Source organism: Pangasianodon hypophthalmus, chromosome 4 (assembly GCF_027358585.1).
Source record: "Pangasianodon hypophthalmus isolate fPanHyp1 chromosome 4, fPanHyp1.pri, whole genome shotgun sequence".
In the NCBI taxonomy this organism is placed as follows: Eukaryota; Metazoa; Chordata; class Actinopteri; order Siluriformes; family Pangasiidae; genus Pangasianodon; species Pangasianodon hypophthalmus.
The window spans coordinates 26,539,796-26,559,974 of NC_069713.1; the positions used below are offsets into that span (position 1 = coordinate 26,539,796).

At 36.4% G+C, this 20,179-nt stretch overlaps 1 protein-coding gene and 1 long non-coding RNA gene across 5 annotated transcripts; one reads left to right on the plus strand and one right to left on the minus strand.

The window, feature by feature from the left end:
• Window positions 1–1,610: 1,610 nt before the first annotated feature.
• On the minus strand, window positions 1,611–15,975 carry LOC117597207 (uncharacterized). 2 transcript variants are annotated; one of them, XR_008301689.1, is made up of 2 exons: window positions 15,860–15,975; window positions 1,611–2,510 (listed from the first exon to the last, which is right to left on the minus strand). It is a non-coding gene; the product is annotated as an uncharacterized LOC117597207 (long non-coding RNA). The 2 variants fall into 2 exon arrangements; XR_008301688.1 differs by lacking the exon at window positions 15,860–15,975 and adding an exon at window positions 2,584–3,718.
• LOC113539772 (uncharacterized protein KIAA0040) lies at window positions 14,470–19,590 on the plus strand. 3 transcript variants are annotated; one of them, XM_034304136.2, is made up of 4 exons: window positions 14,470–14,779; window positions 14,977–15,061; window positions 18,008–18,116; window positions 18,198–19,590. In XM_034304136.2, exon 4 carries the CDS (start codon window positions 18,429–18,431, stop codon window positions 18,762–18,764), a length of 336 nt encoding a protein of 111 aa, XP_034160027.1. In that variant the 5' UTR covers window positions 14,470–14,779; window positions 14,977–15,061; window positions 18,008–18,116; window positions 18,198–18,428; the 3' UTR covers window positions 18,765–19,590. The 3 variants fall into 3 exon arrangements, with proteins under 3 accessions (XP_034160027.1, XP_026791617.1, XP_034160028.1); XM_026935816.3 differs by lacking the exons at window positions 14,470–14,779; window positions 14,977–15,061 and adding an exon at window positions 15,624–15,944; XM_034304137.2 differs by lacking the exons at window positions 14,470–14,779; window positions 14,977–15,061 and adding an exon at window positions 16,067–16,191.
• The last annotated feature ends 589 nt before the right edge of the window (window positions 19,591–20,179 follow it).

Here is a 20,179-nt window from a genome sequence, read left to right on the forward strand (position 1 = left end):
AAAGATACAAACAGAACGTCAATATTTTAAAAAATGTGAATTTTGAAAAGAACTGCTTTGTTACATTTTAATGATTTTATTAAATGAGTGATTACACATACACCAAACAGCCATAATATTAAAACCACCAATGTTGTGCTGCCAAAACAGCTCAGACTCATCTATGCATGGACTCCACACTGAAGGTGTGTTGTTGTATCTGGCACCAAGACGTTAGAAGCAGCTCCGAGGGGGACCTCCATGGATCAGATTTGTTTGTCCAGCACACACCACAGATGCTCGATCAGACTGAGATCTGGGGAATTTGGAGGCCATGTCAACACATTTAATTCTTTATCATGTTCCTCAAGCCATTCCTGAACAATTTTTGCAGTGTCGCAGGGGGCATTATCCTGCTGAAAGAGGCCACTGCTATTAGGGAGTACCATTGCCATGAAGGGATGTACTTGGTCTGCAACAATGTTTAGGGAAGCTGGTATGTGTCAAAGTAAAATCCACATGTTCTGACACCTTTCTATCATAGCTACCATTAACTTTTTCAGCAATCTGTGCTACAGTATCCCTTCTGGGGGTTCAGAACAGACGACTAGACTTTGCTCCCCACATGCATCAGTGAGCCTTGGGTGCCCATGCCCAATTAAGAAACTATCTATTATTCAACAGCCATGTTTTCTTTTAAATATACTTTGCAGTTTGGCAGTGCGGCATCATACACTAATAAACCAGACTACAACACTAATTGTTTTGTTTTTCACTCACTTATGTGCTCAGACATATGATGTAGCTCTTCCTCTTTCAGTAAACGTGGTTGTTATCAAGATATCAAGTGTTTTTGAAATTTTGTCCAGAAGAAAAAAATAAATAAATAAAATTCATATATTCATGAAATAAAATTAGTTTTTTAATGCTTTTAAATGTTTTATTTTTTAGCAAAAAAATTTTAAAAAAATCAATGCCTTTCATTTTTTTGGATCCTTTCATTTGGATTTTTAAATTTTGGTTTTATTTGGCAAAAAAGAGAAAAAAAATAATTTAATTTTTTGATTGTATGAGGTGCACATATAAATTCAAGTAAAATATACAGTACAGTAAATTCTGTTATCTCTATAAACTACAGCAACTAGATATTGTGTTGCTTTTAATTTAATTTAAGCCCCCAAACAACCCATAGCACCCACTTTCCTGTATTTCTCCTGTTCCTAAAATATATGACACATCAGAATCAAAGAAGCTTCAATCATTAATGAGAAATGATAATTAAAAATTAGATTGTTCCTTAAATGATTAAATAAATAATAAGTGTCATCACTGCTCCTACTGCTATCCAACATCCACCTGAAATGCACAAGCCCATCATACTTACCAGTTTAATTGTACAGATCAGGATAACAATGGTAATTTTCATATTTCGTAATAATAATAATAATAACCAGCGAAATTAATTTCTGGTTATGCCACTACCAGTGTGGTACCTGACGCGCAGAATTCCTACATGTACTTTACTGTCTGACTACGCCACCCCCTAAAATGGGCGGGGGAAACCCCTTTTCTCTCTGTAGTGTGGCCGATTCTAGACCCTGCCCGCAAAGAAACAGCTTACACAAGGCATGTACACAAGCTCAAATTTATTACAATTTTGAATAGGTACAATTGCTAATGTGAAAAAGAGACGAAGGGAAACTGGCCGGAGATTCTCAAACTAATAAGGTCGGGTCGGCACGGCACCCACAGCTCCTCTCCTAGGAGGCCCTGGTGAGAGAGACAGACACAACAAACCCAACACCATACAAGCATGCAACATAGCAAACACGGCACACACAAGGTCAGTAATTACCACTACAAAATACCACACCGTGTTGCATGTTACCAGTACACACCAAAATAGTGTCCCCTCAGTGCAGCCCCCAACTGAAAGGAGCAGTAGTGAGGTGCAGATCCGGCCTTGTACAGAGAACCTATACAGAGACAAAAAGAGGAGAACAGCCAGCTCCCAACACAATGACCACCGCGCTGGCTTGGTCAAGGCAGGGTTACACTAGACCAAGGACCAAAAAAAAAAAAAAAAGGACAAAGCCAAAGGCAAACAAAACAACCAACAAACAAACTAAAAAAAAAAAAAAAAAAAAAAGACTTGTACACTGACAATAAAACAGTGGCTGGCCTGGTCCCTTTAAAAAGAAATAATGCACATTAATCCCCAATTTCATTCACCAGCACACATAAAACCAACATACAAGAAGTATTGGCCTACTTTGCAAGAGTGTTCAATACTCCCCACAGCACAATAACCCAGGAAGATAAAATGGGGCACTCCAGTGCTACAAATACAAGTACATAATCAACACATTTTAAATACCAATATAAAACAATTTAAAAAACGAAATCACATAAGACAAACTACCAGAGTGTCTGCAGCCCAGCAACTCAATAGGAGGCCACAAGTCCTTCAAATGCCACGCAGTCACCTGTGTCCTTCATGAAGAGTGGAACACATTGTTCTAGCAGTCACCCTGATAAAGTTAAAACAGAACATGAGAATTCAGTTCCTATATCAATTAAAACACAGTCTAGTCACTCCATTACCTGTATGACGGGAGTCTAGTTGCAGTAGCAAATGGCAGCAGCAAGAGAGTGTGAACTCCACAAGCCAAACTTTATAATCTCCTGATGTGTCATGTGACATGCCTCATGTGACCCAAGACAAGCAGCCACACAATGCAGATCACATGATCTCCACACTGATTATCAGTGCAGGTAACCACCAACAAGAAAACACAGATCCCCACACCAGCAAAACACACAATGTTCTTCTGAATCACTGTATTGGACATGCGTGTGATCAAGCACAGAGGAAAAAAAAAAAAAAGAGTTTTGTTTTTTTTTTAATCTATTGGCTGTAGTTGATAGGAATAATAGAGTCTATCACTGTGCCTTTGGTTTTACATGTATGCCTCATCTTAAATAAAACCATTAAAATAAAAAAATACATATAACATGTTATATCCCACTGTACCGAATGCGTGCTGTATCCGAATACTGCAATACGTCAGATATCCTCCTATAGACGGCTATAATCTTGATAGAATCTTACAGAGTTGCCTATGTTAAGCACTTTTTAGACGGTCCCTTACTGACGGCATTACTATAAAGCGCTGGTGAACTGTGGTTCTTAACATTTATGGAAACTTCAGCGAGCTTCAACGGGAGAATTTTTTTTAAGTATATTCGATTGTTCTTGGTTCTCTGTCCAAGTTTTGTCATTTTATGTGTTTATTTCTTGAGAAAAAGAAAGAGACAATCTCTAATGTGCAGCGAATGTCCAGTATAAAACTAACTTTTCCATGGTGAAATACGCAAATCGTCATCGTTTCTATAGTAGCAGCTCTTTCACAGGGACTTGTATGGCAGACGCTCCATAGAAACAGATTAAAAATGTGTATATATGGTTTAGTTTTCTGTTAGGAGACATTTATTTAACATTTATGGAAAGAGTCCCAAGGCCCTTTGTAAAGATCAGTAAGAACAGTTAGTTAGTTCCTGTTACATTTTGGAGCTTTATACAGTCGTTCCCTCACCAGGCTCTATTTCTTCTCTTTCTCTTGAAGTTAACGAGACAAAAATGCACTTTATGTTACTAAGAAACTGAAACGCGTAAACTCCTCAGTCCTGTAAACTCGAGTCTTCTGTACGATCCACATTAAACAGTTAAAAAGCTCGATGTGTTGCTCAAAGAAATTGTAACTGATTGCGTTGTAACAGGAATACTATCTACTCAAAAACTACAAAATACAAAATACAAAAACTACTCAAAATGCTTTAGTTCTTTTTTATTTAGGCTATATTATTATTATTATTATTATTATTATTATTATTATTATTATTATTATGTCAGCAGCTGCTGCAGCTGCAGTTAAAGGAATCCTGAAAGTTTGGGGTGGGGCACTCTCAGCTCTGTGTTCTTCAAGAAGGTCAAAAGAGATGTCATTAAATTAAACAGTTTTAAAATAAACATAATCTGTAAAAAAAAAGAAAAGAAATCATATAATGTATTTGTTACTTTAATTAATATTAATATTTTTATGAAAGCAATGTAAAGCCTTTAATGATTGCTGTATTTATTCTTATGAATAAGAAAACCAGACAGAGACATTTTCCCAAATTTGATTTCAGATCTAAAAATAGAAAGTTGAAGGAGCACAAAAGTACATGTACCCAACAAGAGCAAGAAACCTTGAGAGGAACCAGACTCAAAAGGTAACCCATCCTCTTTTGAGTGACACCAGAAAGTGCAATTATGAGTCAGTACTCTTCCACAACTGTGTACTACAGAGTCAAGCAGTGCTAATTGTGTTGAAAGGATTTCAACATTTTTTATTTAATTAAGCTTTTGGGTTGCTTTCGCTGTACCTTTTTACATATTTACATCTCTTGATTGTAGACTTTGATACTGATATGCCTACCTCCTCCAGAGTGACCTGGTTAGATGTTGTGAAGGGTTTTTTCTTCACCAAGGAAAGAATCTGCAATCATCCACTTTAGTTGTCTTTCGAGGCCTTTTGGTGTTGATGAGCTTGCCATTGCATTCGTAAGAATGTACCAAACTGTTGATTTGGTCATTTCTGCTATCTAGGTCTGTTTTGTATTTTCGGCCTAATGATGGCCTCCTTCACTTGCCTCGACACCTCTTTGAACTGCATATTGAGAGTTCCCATGAATAGCTACCACATGCAAATTCAATGCTTGGAATCAACTCCAGACCTTTTATCTCCTTAATTTGTCATGAAATAACAAGGAAACAGGCCACACCTGTCCATGAAACTGCTTATCGGTCAATTATCCAATTACTTTTGAGCCTGTGAAAATGGAGGGACTATGTAAAAAATTGTTGTAATTATTAAACTGTTAATGCAATATTTTTGTTAAACCCCTTGAATTAAAAGCTGAAAGTCTACATTTCAATCACATCTTTATTGCTTCATTCACTGTATATATATATATATATATATATATATATATATATATATATATATATATATATATATATATATAAATTTTATTTATATAGCATAACAAAGGACCTTGCCGCAAAGCAGTTTTACAGAAATCCAGATGCAGATTTAGATTTATCTGTAATGATCAAGCCAGAGGTGACAGTGGCAAGAAATAACTCCCTAAGACGACATGAGGAAGAAAGCTTTAGAGGAACCAGACTCAAAAGGGAACCCATCCTCTTTTGGGTGACACTAGATTATGTCTGGGTGACACAGTGCGATTATGAGTCATTCTTCCTCTGGCCCAACAATTCTGACCACCTCCAAACCTTTACTCTTCTTAGAACAGTCTGATGAGATACTTTCAGTGATGCAGCTGTTCTTTCTCCATCTATTTCCATCCATCATCAGCCTTAATCTTAGCTCAATTTCAAATTCATTTACCAAACTCTCAACATGGAGTTAAACTCTTAAATGGAGGCAAGTTGCTCACGTATAGCTCATTCAGTCTCAATAACAATAATTGTTTATCGTAACTGAGACCTGATGTTCTCCTTAAAAGAGCACAAGCCACCTTGGTGTACCCCATATCTTCCTCATATAACAGTCTCTGTGCAGCCCGTAGTCAAAAAGTATTAATCCAACTTAATTTAATATTAAATATTAACTTAATAATAATGCAGACCGATGAATCTAATGCTGCCTAGACCAAAAGAATTCCACCAGTTGTATTTGTCTTAACTTTTATATCATCTGGTAGTTCTAGCACATTCAACTTATGGCATAACATGGAGGCAGCCAGGTTATTTGTAACCAAGACTCTACCCCTATAGGATAGCTCAGGTAATAGCCATTTCCATTTAGACAACTTGGCTGACACCTTTTCCAGCATACCTCCCAATTCTTTTGCCTATACCCTTCTGTACCCAAAAACACTTCGAGAACTTTAATGCCTTCTCTTCCCCATTGCAGCCCCCTGGAAGCTGAGGTGGCCCACCATTACTCCAGGGACCCACAACAAATTCCTCACTTTTCGCCCGGTTAACTTTAGCAGAGGAGGCTTTTTCATACAGCTAAGCTCCAACAGAGTGTTTGGATATCCTCCTGCCCTGTAATAAAAACAGTAACATCATTGGCATAAGACAATACAGAACAGCATGACTCTGTGGAGTCTCCTGGTATAACCTTTCAAATTATTTCTTAATTTATACAATAGAGGCTCCATCACTAGGCTATAGAGTTCCCCTGAGATTCGACAACCCGGTCGAATCTTAACAAGTCCTGGGCAACTCAGCCCTCTTCCCATCTTCAGCATTGAAGCCCCAGGGTACAACAACTTTACCCATGAAATAAACTTATTTCCAAACCCAAATGCTTTTAAAACATTAAAAAGGTAATCATATGCTACTCAAACAAATGCTTTCTCTTGATCAAGATAAAAAAACAACATTAAGATTAAGAAACATCAATAACATCATTTATTAGAAACAAATGATCCATGATTGTATGGCCTGGAACATAATATGTTTGCTCTCTTTTGACAACAAGATTCAAACAATTTTTAAGCCTATTGGCCACTTAGGCAAAATTTTCTAATCAAGGCACATTAAAGATGCAGGGCACCAGTTCTTCAATAACCCCAAGTCTCCATTTTTGGCAGCAGCGATAACACAGCCCACTGACAACTATTGGTTAATATGCCCCTCTCAAAACATTCATAAATTACCTTATAAAAGTCTTCACCTATAATACTCCAGAATTTCTTGTAAAATTCAGCTGGTAGACAGTCTTCTCAAGGTGTGCGCCCTGCTGAAAGCTGCTGAACAGCCTCATCAAAGGTAATCATTGTATCCAATGTCTTTTTGTCCTCAGTTTCCAAATTAGGAAGTCCATACTCCCAGGTTCACAATGAGTAGATCCGAACAGTTCAGCATAAGTCAGTGGCCATTCTTCTTATTTCCATAGGATCTTAGGTTAATGTCCCATTTTCCCAGTGAAGGTGAAGTATATGCTTTTTCTGTGCTTTTTTCTGGCTCTAATTAAAGCACCCTTTACTCTCTCTTCCAGTAAGGATTTCAGCTCGAGCTTCTTTCTTTTTAAATCATTATTTACACCCCCATCATCCACATCAAACTTTCCATATCACTGATATCCTTTTCCAACTGTGCAATATTCTTCTTCAACCCAGCAGTGGTATGATATCCAAATTATTAGCAAAACACCTGATCTTGATTTCCCTACCTCCCACTCTTGAGTCAGATTTTCAAAATTATCCTTATTCAATTCCCAAATTTCCCAAAACCTACAAAATTTATCACAAAAAGATGTAATAGCTTAATGTTAAAGTGCCAGTAATATTTCAGGTGTGGTAGAGTTGCAGTATTAAAATCTACGGTCTCTATGTGATGATCAGAGAAACCATTAGGGAATATAGAGGGATTAACGAGTCTGTTATTATCTGAATTACTTACATATATTCTATCCAGTCTTGCAGCAGTAATATTAGAGTCTATCAAGTTAACCCATGTTTACCACTTAACTAACTGGTTTCTGCTCCTCCACACATTCATTAAATCAAATGCATTTACAATATTAAGAAGAATACTACTAGTATTCTTTTTCCAATTCAATAGTAGACAAAATGTTTAGATCCAAATATTTTGAAAAAAGATAAGCTACCCCTGATATTGGTCTATTTATTAGGTTTTGTTTCATTTTGTTTCATTTTGTTCTCCTTAGCTTAGTGAGGATCTTTTTTAAACAGAATCTCTTCCTTTGGCTCAGTGTGTCTTCTCCAACCATACACTGCCAATAACGAATTGAAGTCTCATCTGAAAAGAAATTCCGTACATCAACTATTTTTCCAAAAGTCTCATCCAAGAAATCGCTGATCTCTTCTAAAGAGTACACCTGATCATAAACTATCTGAGAGAGATCTGATACATCTAAAAAGTCAGACAAAGCATCATCATTGTTCATTTCCTCATCAACTAATTCTACTGTTTGCCGTGCCACTCCTGATATCACTGTCCTACCATTACTCAGCTCAGCAGTAGAGTCTGAGCCTAAACCCTCTGCACTATCTACACTGCTCATCTTACCTACTATCTCCAAACTCTCCACATCAGTCTGCCCTAACACCTGTACCCCAGCATTCTCACTATCAGTAACAACAGCCTTGAAATGCCCTCAGTTTTACTCATTTTCTCAGTACCATCAGGAAGTTGTTACATTCTCCTCACCCTGATTTTACTTACCCGAACCTCAGCCATCACCCCATCCTTTACAGCATTCTCGCTCTCTGTTTCAACTCTAAAGGGACAGGAGAACCATACATGCCTAATCGCCACACTCAAAACAGTGCATCTCCCCTAAAACATACTGTGTATATATATATATATATATATATATATATATATATATATATATATATATATATATATATATGTGTGTGTGTGTGTGTGTGTGTGTGTGTGTGAAGGAGAAATGAATAACATTGATTATCTCATTACAGTGGAAGGAGTGGGATATATTAGGCAGCAAGTCAACAGTCAGTTCTCAAAGTTGATGAAAGCAGGAAAAATGGGCAAGTGTATGGATCTGAGCGATTTTGACAAGGGCCAAATTGTGATGGCTAGATGACTGGGTCATCTCCAAAATGGCAGGTGTTTCCAGTATACAGTGGTTAGTACCTACCAAAAGTGGGTTAGGAAGGACAACCAGTGAACCAGGCTCATGGGTGCCCAAGGCCCATTGATGTGCATGGGGAGCGAAGGCTAGCCCATTTGGTCCCACCCCACATAAGAGCTACTGTAGCACAAATTGCTGAAAAAGTTAATTCTGGCTATGATTGAAAGGTGTCAGAACACACAATGCATCGCAGCTTGCTGTTTATGGGACACATAACCGGTCAGAGTGCCAATGCTCACCCCTGTCCACCACCTAAAGTGCCTACAATGGGCACGTGAGCATCAGAACTAGACCATGGAGTAATGGAAGAAGGTGGCATGGTCTGATGAATCACATTTTCTTTTATATCATCTGGATGGCCGGTGCATGTGCATCGCTTACCTGGGGAAGATGTACCACCAGGATGTACTATGGGAAGAAGGCATGTTGGCGGGGGCAGTGTAATGCTCTGGGCAATGTTCTGTTGGGAAAATTTGGATCCTGGCATTTATGTGGATGTTAATTTGACACATACCACCTACCAAAACATTGTTGCAGACCAAGTATACCCCTTCATGGCAATGGTATTTCCTAATGGCAGTGGCCTCTCTCAGCAGGATGTTATCAGAACAGTATATACTGTATATATGATCGGTGTGTGTATATGTGTTTATGTATATATACATACATATACACTGATCAGCCATAACATTAAAAACACTGAGAGGTGAAGTGAAAAATATTGATTATCTGTTTACAATGGCACCTGTCAAGGGGTGGGACATATAAGGCAGCAAGTGAACAGTCAGTTCACAAAGTTGATGTGTTGAAAGCAGGAAAAATGGGCAAGCGTAAGGATCAGAGTAACTTTGTCAAGGGCCAAATTCTGATGGCTAGACGACTGAGTCAGAGTATCTCCAAAATGGCAGGTCTTGTGGGGTGTTCCTGGTGTGCAGTGGTTAGTACCAACCTACATTACTGCTGAAGTAATAGCTGTAGTCAAAACATAACATTAATTTTTTGGGGTCCTAAAGTTTTCTGAGGAAAACTATGTTTTTATGGAGCTCACTTTGTTCACAGGGGCATGCTTGAACATGATTGGGCCCCTTAATTCCAGTGAAGTGAAATTGTAATTCTATAGCATACAAAGATATTCTACACAATTGTATGCTTCCAGTTTTGTGGTAACAGTTGTGGTAACAGTTTTGGGAAGGCCCACATGTGAGTGTGATGGTCAGGTGTCCACAAACAACAAACTTTTGGCCATAGTATACATACTGAGTGAATATTAATATGTAAAAAATGATAGTTAATATATATGGAATAAAAAATTGGTATGCAAAAAAATTTAAAAAAAAAGCTGTTTCACACCATCATTGCAGCTGGGAAAGGGTGTAATATTATTTGACAACTACGTGACGCAGCATTTGTATGAAGATAAGTTCAGTGGTTTGGATTCTCATGGAGTAATATTTCAGATTTTTTTTTCAAGCCATTTGGTAGTTCGAGATTGCTAGAATCCTAGACTAGATCGGACAAGTATGATAAGTTAACCCTTAGGTTTTCTTTCAGATCACAATTTTTGAACACTCTACTGTATAAAAGATTTTTTCCCTCAATGTATTCAGTGAATCTGAAAAAAAAAATCTTATTTCATATTTGCATTCTGTTTAGGTCATTTTAAACCATAAATGCTGTAAAGACTAAACCCCCTATTTGGTCCCTTTTGCATGACCCACCTGTCAACAAGATGATGTCCAGGCAAGTGATGGAGTTTTATATGACTACTTCCATAAATATTGTTTATATCATTATGAATTAAGATGAAGATAAGATATATATATAATACGTTTTAAATATTTACAATATATTTTTGTGAATCCATTTATTTCTGTAAAGCTGCTTTGTGACAATGTCCATTGTTAAAAGCGCTATACAAATAAAATTGAATTGAATTGAATATATTGTGTATTTTGAAAATAAATTAGACAAATGTAAAATTAAAAACATTTTATAGGCCTATGGCACATTTACGACTGAAGTATTGAACAGGACTTCATGGTTAAAATCTTTTTTTAAAAGGAGGCAGGCAGATTCCTTCAATATATATAGTTTTGGCCATATTCAGATTTGGCAACTTAAGTCAGTGAATAAGTCCAAAGACAATATACACACTGGGAAATTACACGTATTCAGACATAGGTTAAGCACCTGCTTAAGTCAATCTTCCAGCTGTGCATTTCACATAATTAAATTGACCTCACATATCTAATCTTGCCAGATTTTTCTTGAGTAGAAGTGTTGAAGATGTTGGAGACTGAGGTTTCTCAGTAACATGTAGAAGAACTCCATCTTAAAACAGTTTTTTCTTTGTTGTCAAATGTAATTTGAAATAACATAAAACCAACCTAACAATTTAAAAATGAAAAACAGAAAAGACTAATATGATATACAGTATGAATGAGAAAACGCCAAGCGTTGAAATAAACATGTAATGGGAGCCTGGTATATTGCCAATATATTGTGCTTGAATAGTCCTCATAGTAATTATCACATTCATCACTGCAAATTTGTCCAAATTTACCCATCAACAGCATAAACTCTCACTATTTAGCAGCTCATAAAACAGTATTTGATCCAGTGCATTCTATTATTTTGTAGTTAATTTTTTTATATCAAGATCACACAACTTAATGAAGCCATAAGATATGAAATCCAGGTCCTGAACTCATAATGTGTGGCACAATGTAGGCTATTTTAGCATGATTTTAATTCACTATTTTGAGTCCTCTGTGTGGAAAGATATTTATGGTTTCTTGAAACTGAGGTGTCAAAATACGTTAAAGAAAGAAAAACAACAAAACTGTAAATATTTAGAATTTAAAGATTGCACTCTGTAAGTCAAGAATCATTTGATCATGGTCGTTTTGTTGTCTCTTGAATGTAGTTTGTAGGGCACAAGGCAACATAGAAGAAAAAAGGCTTAAAATGGCCTGGAGCAAGAGGTCACTCTGTACAAATGAGGGCTTTCAGAGCTTCCCAGCCATGTTGAAATCGATGCTCCTAGGCAACATTTGTTTTTGAACCATCTTGCATTGGACAGGTTTTGAGGCTTTTATTCTTTTATAGAGATAGCATATGGTGCAAGCACAGAGGAGTACTCCCTCAGGCTAAGTATACCATAATAAGTTTTGAATTTGAATTTCTTTCAGCCATTCATGGGGTCTTTGAAATACACTTCCTCTCTCAGTGTCTCTCTCTCTCTTTCTCTCTTTCTTTCTATCAGCTTGTTTATCTTTGAAAAAAGACTTTGCATCCTCCTCCTTTTATCTTGAGACTTTTAGTACTGAAGAAACAGGGCATTACAGATAGAAAACTATGCCTAGTGTAACTGGACCCAAGCGGTACAATGCAGAACATCCCTTAAATTAACCAAGATTGTTTGTTTGTTTGTTTTTTAACTATAGAAACCATGGTCACTAATCTATCAAAATCATGGACGTACCATAGTTCTTGTGTACTAAATAATAATGAATTGCTGATTAGTAATCACACAGCAGTAATACAATACATTTTTGTGGGACATAAAAGTATTAAAGGCAGCTATGTTTTAAAATTCTGTCTCTGAAACCCTTGTGGAGACAAAAATGTGAGGGAAATACTGCAAATTATTGCAACTGTGACAACCAGCCTAATAGTGATGCAATTTGTTGTGTATTTGTGAGGCCTTCTGAGGAAAGTCATCAAATGAAACAATTCAAATGAAAATGCAAATTGCATATCAGCATTTGCATTTTCATTTACACAAAAGTACAATGGCTGCCAAATTTCAAATGGAAAGCAAAGTCCATTTGATGTCCATTTGAAAGCAAAGTCCATTTGCAGTTGCATTTCCTATATCTTACAAGTTATGAGTCTGTCAATTGAAATAGCAATAGCAATTACCCCATTTGCTATTTCACTTCCTTGGCAACGCGTATCTAGCCTGCCAGAATTCAAATGGAATCGCAATTCCCCTTGTATTTGCATTTCCAATGCCTTGGAATTATAAAAATAAAACACTTTTTTTGAATATAGGTTTAGAAATAATTGAAGTTATTAGAAATTATTGGTGACAGTTTTTTTTTTTCACCATAAGTTATCTACTTTCATATACAGAATTTTTAGATAGATACAAACTTCCAATATCTGCTAAGGAATATGCATTGTCTTGAAGCATTGGAGGGCGTAAAGCATCGGCACAATCGTCTGTTCAGCACATTTTCCTGCTTGGCTGTTGACCGAATGACGCTCTAGAATGCGGTCGACTGTGACTGACGTCACTTCCAAATACAAACACGCCCCACGGTATTACTCCCACCCCCAATACTGATTGACAGGTTTCTGTGAAAGACATCGGAAATGGAAATATGAAGGAAATTGCGACTCCATTTGAATTTTGGCATGCCCCATACCCAACGCCGTGGAAATGAAATGGAGTAATTGCTATTGCTATATGGATATGACAGGGTCATAACTCTTAAGACATGGGAAATGCAATTGTAAATGGACTTTGCTATTCCATTTTAAATTTGGCAGACATTGTACGTTTGTGTAAATGAAAATGCAAATGGTAATACGCGATTAGCATTTTCATTTGAATTATGTCACAATTTATGTGTCCGCAAATAGCTCACTGGGCATCAGACTTGGAGAGAGATAGGATTCATGTGCGGAGGCACTTTAATAGAAAATCTAAACCAAGCAGTACCCAGAATACAGACTTTACAATGCAAACAGGTCAAACACAACTATAATGCTTGTATGTTAATATACTGGAGTCCTAAAGTGAACGGAAAGTGGAATGGCAGAGGTTCCAATAGAATTCCCTAACCTGACCTCTGCTGGTGGAGAGAGGTAATGTCCTAGATTAGTGTTAGAATGATAAAAGAAAGAGTGAGATAAAGTTATTTTAGTTTTATTCGCAGTTTTACTTGATTAAGTTTAAATTAAATCTAGCATAATTGCAGCTGACCTCTTACCCAATAATTAATTTATTACCTTGAGAGTTAAACTTTGCCATCACTCTCAGCAATTTTTTGGCAATGTTGACAGGCATAGCAAACTGGAATCTGCCAAGCAGCGATTTGAAAAGCTTTTTGCACACAAACAAGCACTGACATAGATTGCAGGAAGGACCAATTTTGTTTTGTTTTGTTTTGTTTTTTTGATGTTGTGTGCTGTATGCCCCATGTTTGTCCTATTCTGGTCTATTTTCCTAAGGTTTTTACAGGTGTGCTAATCTTCTATTAGTTTAGGCTTAAAATTACTATTTATTAAAATCTTGCCCAGAGATTTACTCCTAAAGTTTGGGGTGTAAATATAGGTAATAGAAATAGTAAAATCAAAATCAAGTCAGAATGCAGTTTTTGCTTCCCTTTTGTGTATTTCACATTAAACTGAAGTCTCTATCTGTGGGCACGTCAGCCTTGTGAAATGTGGTTGGTTACAACTAATGTAAAGCCCAAAAGAAAAAAGAGGAAGCCTGTTGTCACTCTGGGAGGTGAATGCAAGGACATGATACTGCAGTGTGGCTTTTCACAATTTCTTGAGAAAACCTGATACATAAATACTCTGTTCCATATAATTAAGATGTTTCATGTGGAAAGTAAAAAAGAAAGAAAGAAAGATGATGTTTTCTCCAGCCCCCTCCCCCCCTCCCCCCACAGTACTAAGCTGATACATTTCATTTGCCTGACTCATGGTGTGTTTGCCGCTAGTTAGCAACAGCTCTTGCTATATTTGGCTTCTCCAAACAGTGTGCCAGTGTGATTTATTTTTCACTAAAAGGGCAGCTTATAACCTGAGCTCCAACATGTTCTTTTATTGAGTTATTCAGTAAGGCAATGTGCTTTTTATGCCCTGCAGGATGAAATCAGGCTGGAGAACAGCTTAGAGCATGGTTTCTGGAGGTCTGCTTGCTTCAGTTCTCTGTAACAATGTGTTCTTTTGTATGTACCACATGACGTTGTGAAGTCTAACATAGGGTTGGTCTTAGATTCAGGGCTTTGGGAAATGTTGGTGCAGTTCATCTGCGTACATGTCTAACTTCCTCTAAAGTGAACAAATTTCCTGTGGAGGTAAGTTTAGTTCATCACGATATCTAAATTAAGAGTCACATCCCCTAGGCTGTGAAATCAGGTAATTGTAATATTATATATTACATGCACTGTATATATCATATACAGTATTTTATGTAATAAATTTATAATCATTCACAATGATAGTTATTAGGGTGACGTGTCAACATTATTTTATTTATTTATTTATTTTGCAGCTCTTTGCTTCATTTGGCCAGAGTCACACCCTAAGACACACTTTCAGTTCTGCATCCTGTACAGACCTGCTGACCTCGTTATGATGTGTGTAGAAAATAGATTTATGTTTTCTGGTTTTCTGCTTTTATGTTTTTAGCACATACAGATCCCTGAGCAATATTTTATATTTAAAATATATAAAATATTTTAAAATATATTAGCTTTTTATCTACTCAAATATAATGTGAACTTTCTTCAGCTGTGATAGCTTTTTTTATCAAAATGAAAACTGACTAAAACAGAAACTGGAATGACAGAATTAATTTGTTCTTCCTGAAGTCAAAGATCACGTTGTTTCCAGTGAAATCTATTTATGCCATCTTTGCAACCTTTGTTGAGAATTTTTTTGTCATCATGTACTATAAGATGAATTAAATTATGCGTGACCAAATGTATGCATCATGTCTGAAGCATCCAGCCATGCAATGCTTGCAATGCCAGGCTTTAGCACATTATGAGAGTAGGTAAGAGTAGTAATTTGCCTATCAAAATTTTTTACCTTTAGTGGTTCATGGCAGCTGTCTGAAAGATTATATGAGCGCAAACTCGAGAAAACTCTGTTGTGCAAACATGTATGTTAGCTATTGTACTTTCCCTATAAAGTAGTTCATGTTCATGAGCATACACTGTGACAGTTTTACTCCTTCAGCCCTCCCTCTCTGCTTCGGTGACATCAGAGAGTAGTTGAATGTATAACCTACCCACAAGAATGCAAGAGTGCAAGGCAAAGGAGCTTGTGAGACACAGGAGTCTTTCTTCCACTCTAGGCCTCCACATAGCAAAAGGAAGGCACAGGACATAACTTAAGCAGTATTCAGATGAACATGTGGATAAAGTACAAACCTTGCATGGTGTCAGCATCAGGCAGGATCTGAGGAGGGTTGTATGATGGGAGGGAAAACATCTGGACCTTGTGTGTACAAAGATGGTAAGGTCAGAGCTTTGATGGTGTTTGTGGCTTCCTGAGAAATAAGATCTTGCTGTTGTGGTGTACAGCTTTTAGTCACATGCACACTGCTTACATGGAGTCAAGAGTAGCTTTCTCAGCATATGCTGCTTCCGCTCAACGTCCTGTACTACTGCACTGATGTGACTGACATTTTTATCTGTGAATGTCGTGAGAAACTTCTTTTCTAACTCATGTAGCAAATAACAGACGGGTATCAGAAAAATATGTACGTATCCAAGGACTATGAGGATGTGTATGTAAAGCATATGCCTTGCTGTTAAATATTCATTCTTTTAGATTTATTTGCCGACATTTAATAGGCTTAAATTGTTTACAGAACAATATACTCTATTTGTATAATTTATGTAAATTTAAGTAAATAGGAGATTGTAATAAAAATAGGAGATTATAAGTAGTAAATTATCAGAAATGTAAACTGGCCACTTGTAAATTGAGAGCAGTTAGTATTTTAATATAACTCAAAGGCCTTTTCCCTTTGTGTAAACATTGCCTTAATCGGTTTAAGAGCAGCAAATGATGTAATTGTTTCAGAAGGCTAGCCATTTATGTGCATAGCTCCAAACAGCTGTGTGCAGATATTAAAGCTAAGTGATTGCAAAAAGCTTGTTTCCCGAAATGCTTGGCCTTCCCTAACGAGCACAGAGAGTGGCCTTAAGGAAACAGTACTCTTTATTCTACATAAAGATTATCATCCTTCTGCACTTTTTTCCAAAAATTTGAGTCTGTCAGTATAAGTGATTTGTAAGTCTCCCAAAAGACAAGAACACAACAGATAAACAATTAGATTATTTTGGTCTCTAGCAAACTAACATTCATTTAATTGGAGAAAAAACTATATATACATATGTTTGTCCTTTGTGTGTGTGTGTGTGTGTATATATATATATATATACACGCATATATATATATATATATATATATATATATATATATATATATATATATATATATATATATATATATATACACGCACACACACAACACACAAAGCTTGTGTACAGTTAGTCAGTTAGTTAAATTTTTAAGCCCCAACCTGGCTTTATGTGTGGTTTAGACAGGTTTCCTGTTTACTATTCTGAAGAAGCTAGAATTAGCAAAGTATGAAATAGAACATTTATAAAAGCATATGGCATTGGGGTAAAATTAAGACAGCTTCTGCCAGTCTAATGCACTTATACTACTTATTTTTCTTAGATCATTGCCTAGGAGAAGGTGAATTACCCTTTGGTTGTCATAAGGAAATAAGACTTGTATATAATGTAACCTATGACACAAATTAAGCAGCCAGGCAAATGAATAATTTGTGGATAGGATGCAAAGGGTGAACCCTGACCTAGAAAATGCACCAACTTGGATTGGGGAAAATAATTCATTACACCTTATTAAAATATCACTGACTTTTCCTATAAATTTAATGACACAATCCCATCCTTTGAAACAAAAGCAGGACAGTCCATCATGACCTTCTACCCCTTTAAGGGAATAAACTAGATCAGTCCTTATTAATATTCGTGTCTCTTTTTTAATGTGTTATTCAGGGGAGTCCAGAGTGGTTAACCTCCTTGAGCAGAGTACTCAAACAGACATGAATATCTATGATTTCCCAACAGTATTATACTTTTTGTTTTGAAATGACCTGTTTTGAATTTACAAAAATGTTTTCTAACCTAACACCATTATAAGCTTGACTCAAATTATTCAATAGACAATAATGACCATCTTTAAACATCATATTCATTGTACAGGAATTTTATGATGTTGTTTATGTATTACCATAGATGTGTATTTTTAATATAGTTATTTAAATGAATTATAAACCACTAAAAAATAGTTATGTAACCAATATACAAATATGCAATTTCATTGCTATAAAATCAAAAGAAAATCTTTAGCTTATTTATTGTGAATATTACCCTGTTTACACCATTTCCTGTCTTCTTGGCAAACCACCTATTTTTTTTCAAACCACTAGTGCACAGGACGTAGATTTTAATCCACCACCCCTCTGTCTCTCACTGCAGAAATGTCCGAATTCTATCACTTCTTGGAGAGTCAAAGCAGAAGGGACTAATCTGCAGGTGGAAGCTTGATTTTGCATCATTCATATCAGAATCTTCTGTGATTTCAAAGGTAGACTTCACGTAAAAAATGCTCTGGTATTCAAAGCATTTACCAGAGATAAATGTGCATTTGGTTTGTGTTTGGTTTTAGGGTCGAGCAGCACTAATTCCACAGCTGGACATCCCTCATTCAATAATGCTGAAATTAACTAATTAGAAGAGCCTACAAGAAAGAAAAAAGATTGCCATTTCTATGGTGAACAAAGCTGAGATCTTATAGAAATCCAGAAGAAGTGGTATAAACATCTGCCCATTTACTACAAAGGATATTTCTGGTTTGATCTGCATATGACCTCCTGAGAGCCAAGGCTCTTGTTGAACCATGAAGGAGCAGATTGCTGAATTCTTCAATGCTTTTTGGATGCTTATGATCACCAAACACAATGAGGGCATTTACAACACAGTGTGTGTTGTTGTGCTCCTTTTGCTGCCTCTACTTGTTTTCTTCACTTCCCTGGTTGTTTGCTGTCACTGCTGCTCATCACTTTGCAGAGGATGCCACTGTTGCTGTTGTAGAGATTCTGCCACACTGACAGGGACACAGGTTGAAAAGAAAAAGAAAAAAAGGAAGAATGGTGGCCAGAATGAGGAGGACTTGTGGATTTCAGTCAAAACAGACCCCATGCCTCCAGATAGACTGGCCCTTACCATTGTGTAGTTGGGTCATGATCTGTTTTGAAATACGGCTTGGATATTTATATATGCCTAGCTCATACATAAGTTACATTACTTACTAGTATGTCAAGCTAACTGGATGTATTATAATATTGAAGACTGGAATGAGTTTAGTCATCGTGACTAAGAACTACTAGACATTTAGAATTCCTTTCCTAGATTAACTTAATTTTATGAAACTTCATTTAAACAAGCAAGGATTATGTGAAATGGATAAAAAGGTACAAAACTAATCCTTTGCTTAACCCTAAACTTTGCTGCAAACTAAGATAATTGTTTGTGCAATAGAGGTGGATTCCCCTTTCGTATTTCTAAATACAACACTGCTGACAGTGCAAAGAGGAAAGAACTTCCTGGATGTTCACATAAGGCACTTGTGTTAAGCAATAACACCTCTGTAAGAAATAAAGGCCTGTAAAAATGCAAAGATGTTTTAACACCTTTTGTCAAATTCATTTTCATTACTGTGAAAGAATAAGAATAGTGATTTTACCGCACAAATGTTTTTGCTCTGCCATTCAGTGTAGCCTATAATTTGTGATTAAATTGGCTTGTTTTCCAATGAGACAACCTAGAGTTGAAATCATGACACATACGAATAATGGTAGAGAAGGTACATTTTGAATTTATGGGCCAACAATGAGGGAAAGCAGTTGAATTAGCATGAGCATGTTAATTTCAGGTGTGTGATAATGAATTTACTTATGCAGCATGTTTTTTGCTTTCTCTATACTGTTGATGTATGGAAATTAATACAGTCCTGTGTCTTGTTTTTAACCTAATTAAAATAAAGGTGCTGTATTTTTCTATTTTCTGTTTGTATAAGATTTTCTCTTGCTATCATAGCAACTCTTCTTGCATATGTTGCTGTACAATTTGGACAGGATGTTCTCATATACCTTCTCAGACTTCTCAGTACATCAGTTTTCTCAAATGAATCCTATTGCCCTAATAACCCTGGGTGTATCTATTTTATTCACTAACATTTAATGTAAACAATAGCTCTACACATACAAACATGAAGTCGTTTTCTCTCAAAGCACTAGACACTTTGTGATGGTATAACCTGGGCTGTTAAAGTAACTAATCCAACAACGAGTCGGCTTCCCCCACTAAAACAAGCACTCCTTGTTTTGCCTCAGCTCTGGCTTCTGCTACTACACAATGCCAATCTGGTGAGAGAAGAGTGAGACTGGCTTGATGCTTCTAAACTGTTTGAATTATATACACTAAAATTTGAACCCAGCAATTTTGGCTTTATAAGCATCTTAAACTTTAGGAAGCCTAGCCTATTTCCTGTATTACTTTATTTTACGTCATTATTTCTAACTTCTTGTTTAAAAAAGAGGAAGCCATGCATGTCATATTTCTTTGCAGGAAACTGCTACCTATTCAAAT

Bases quoted from the DNA above. Each gene is read 5' to 3' on its own strand.
- LOC113539772 (XM_034304136.2), top strand. From the start codon at position 18,429: ATGAAGGAGCAGATTGCTGAATTCTTCAATGCTTTTTGGATGCTTATG.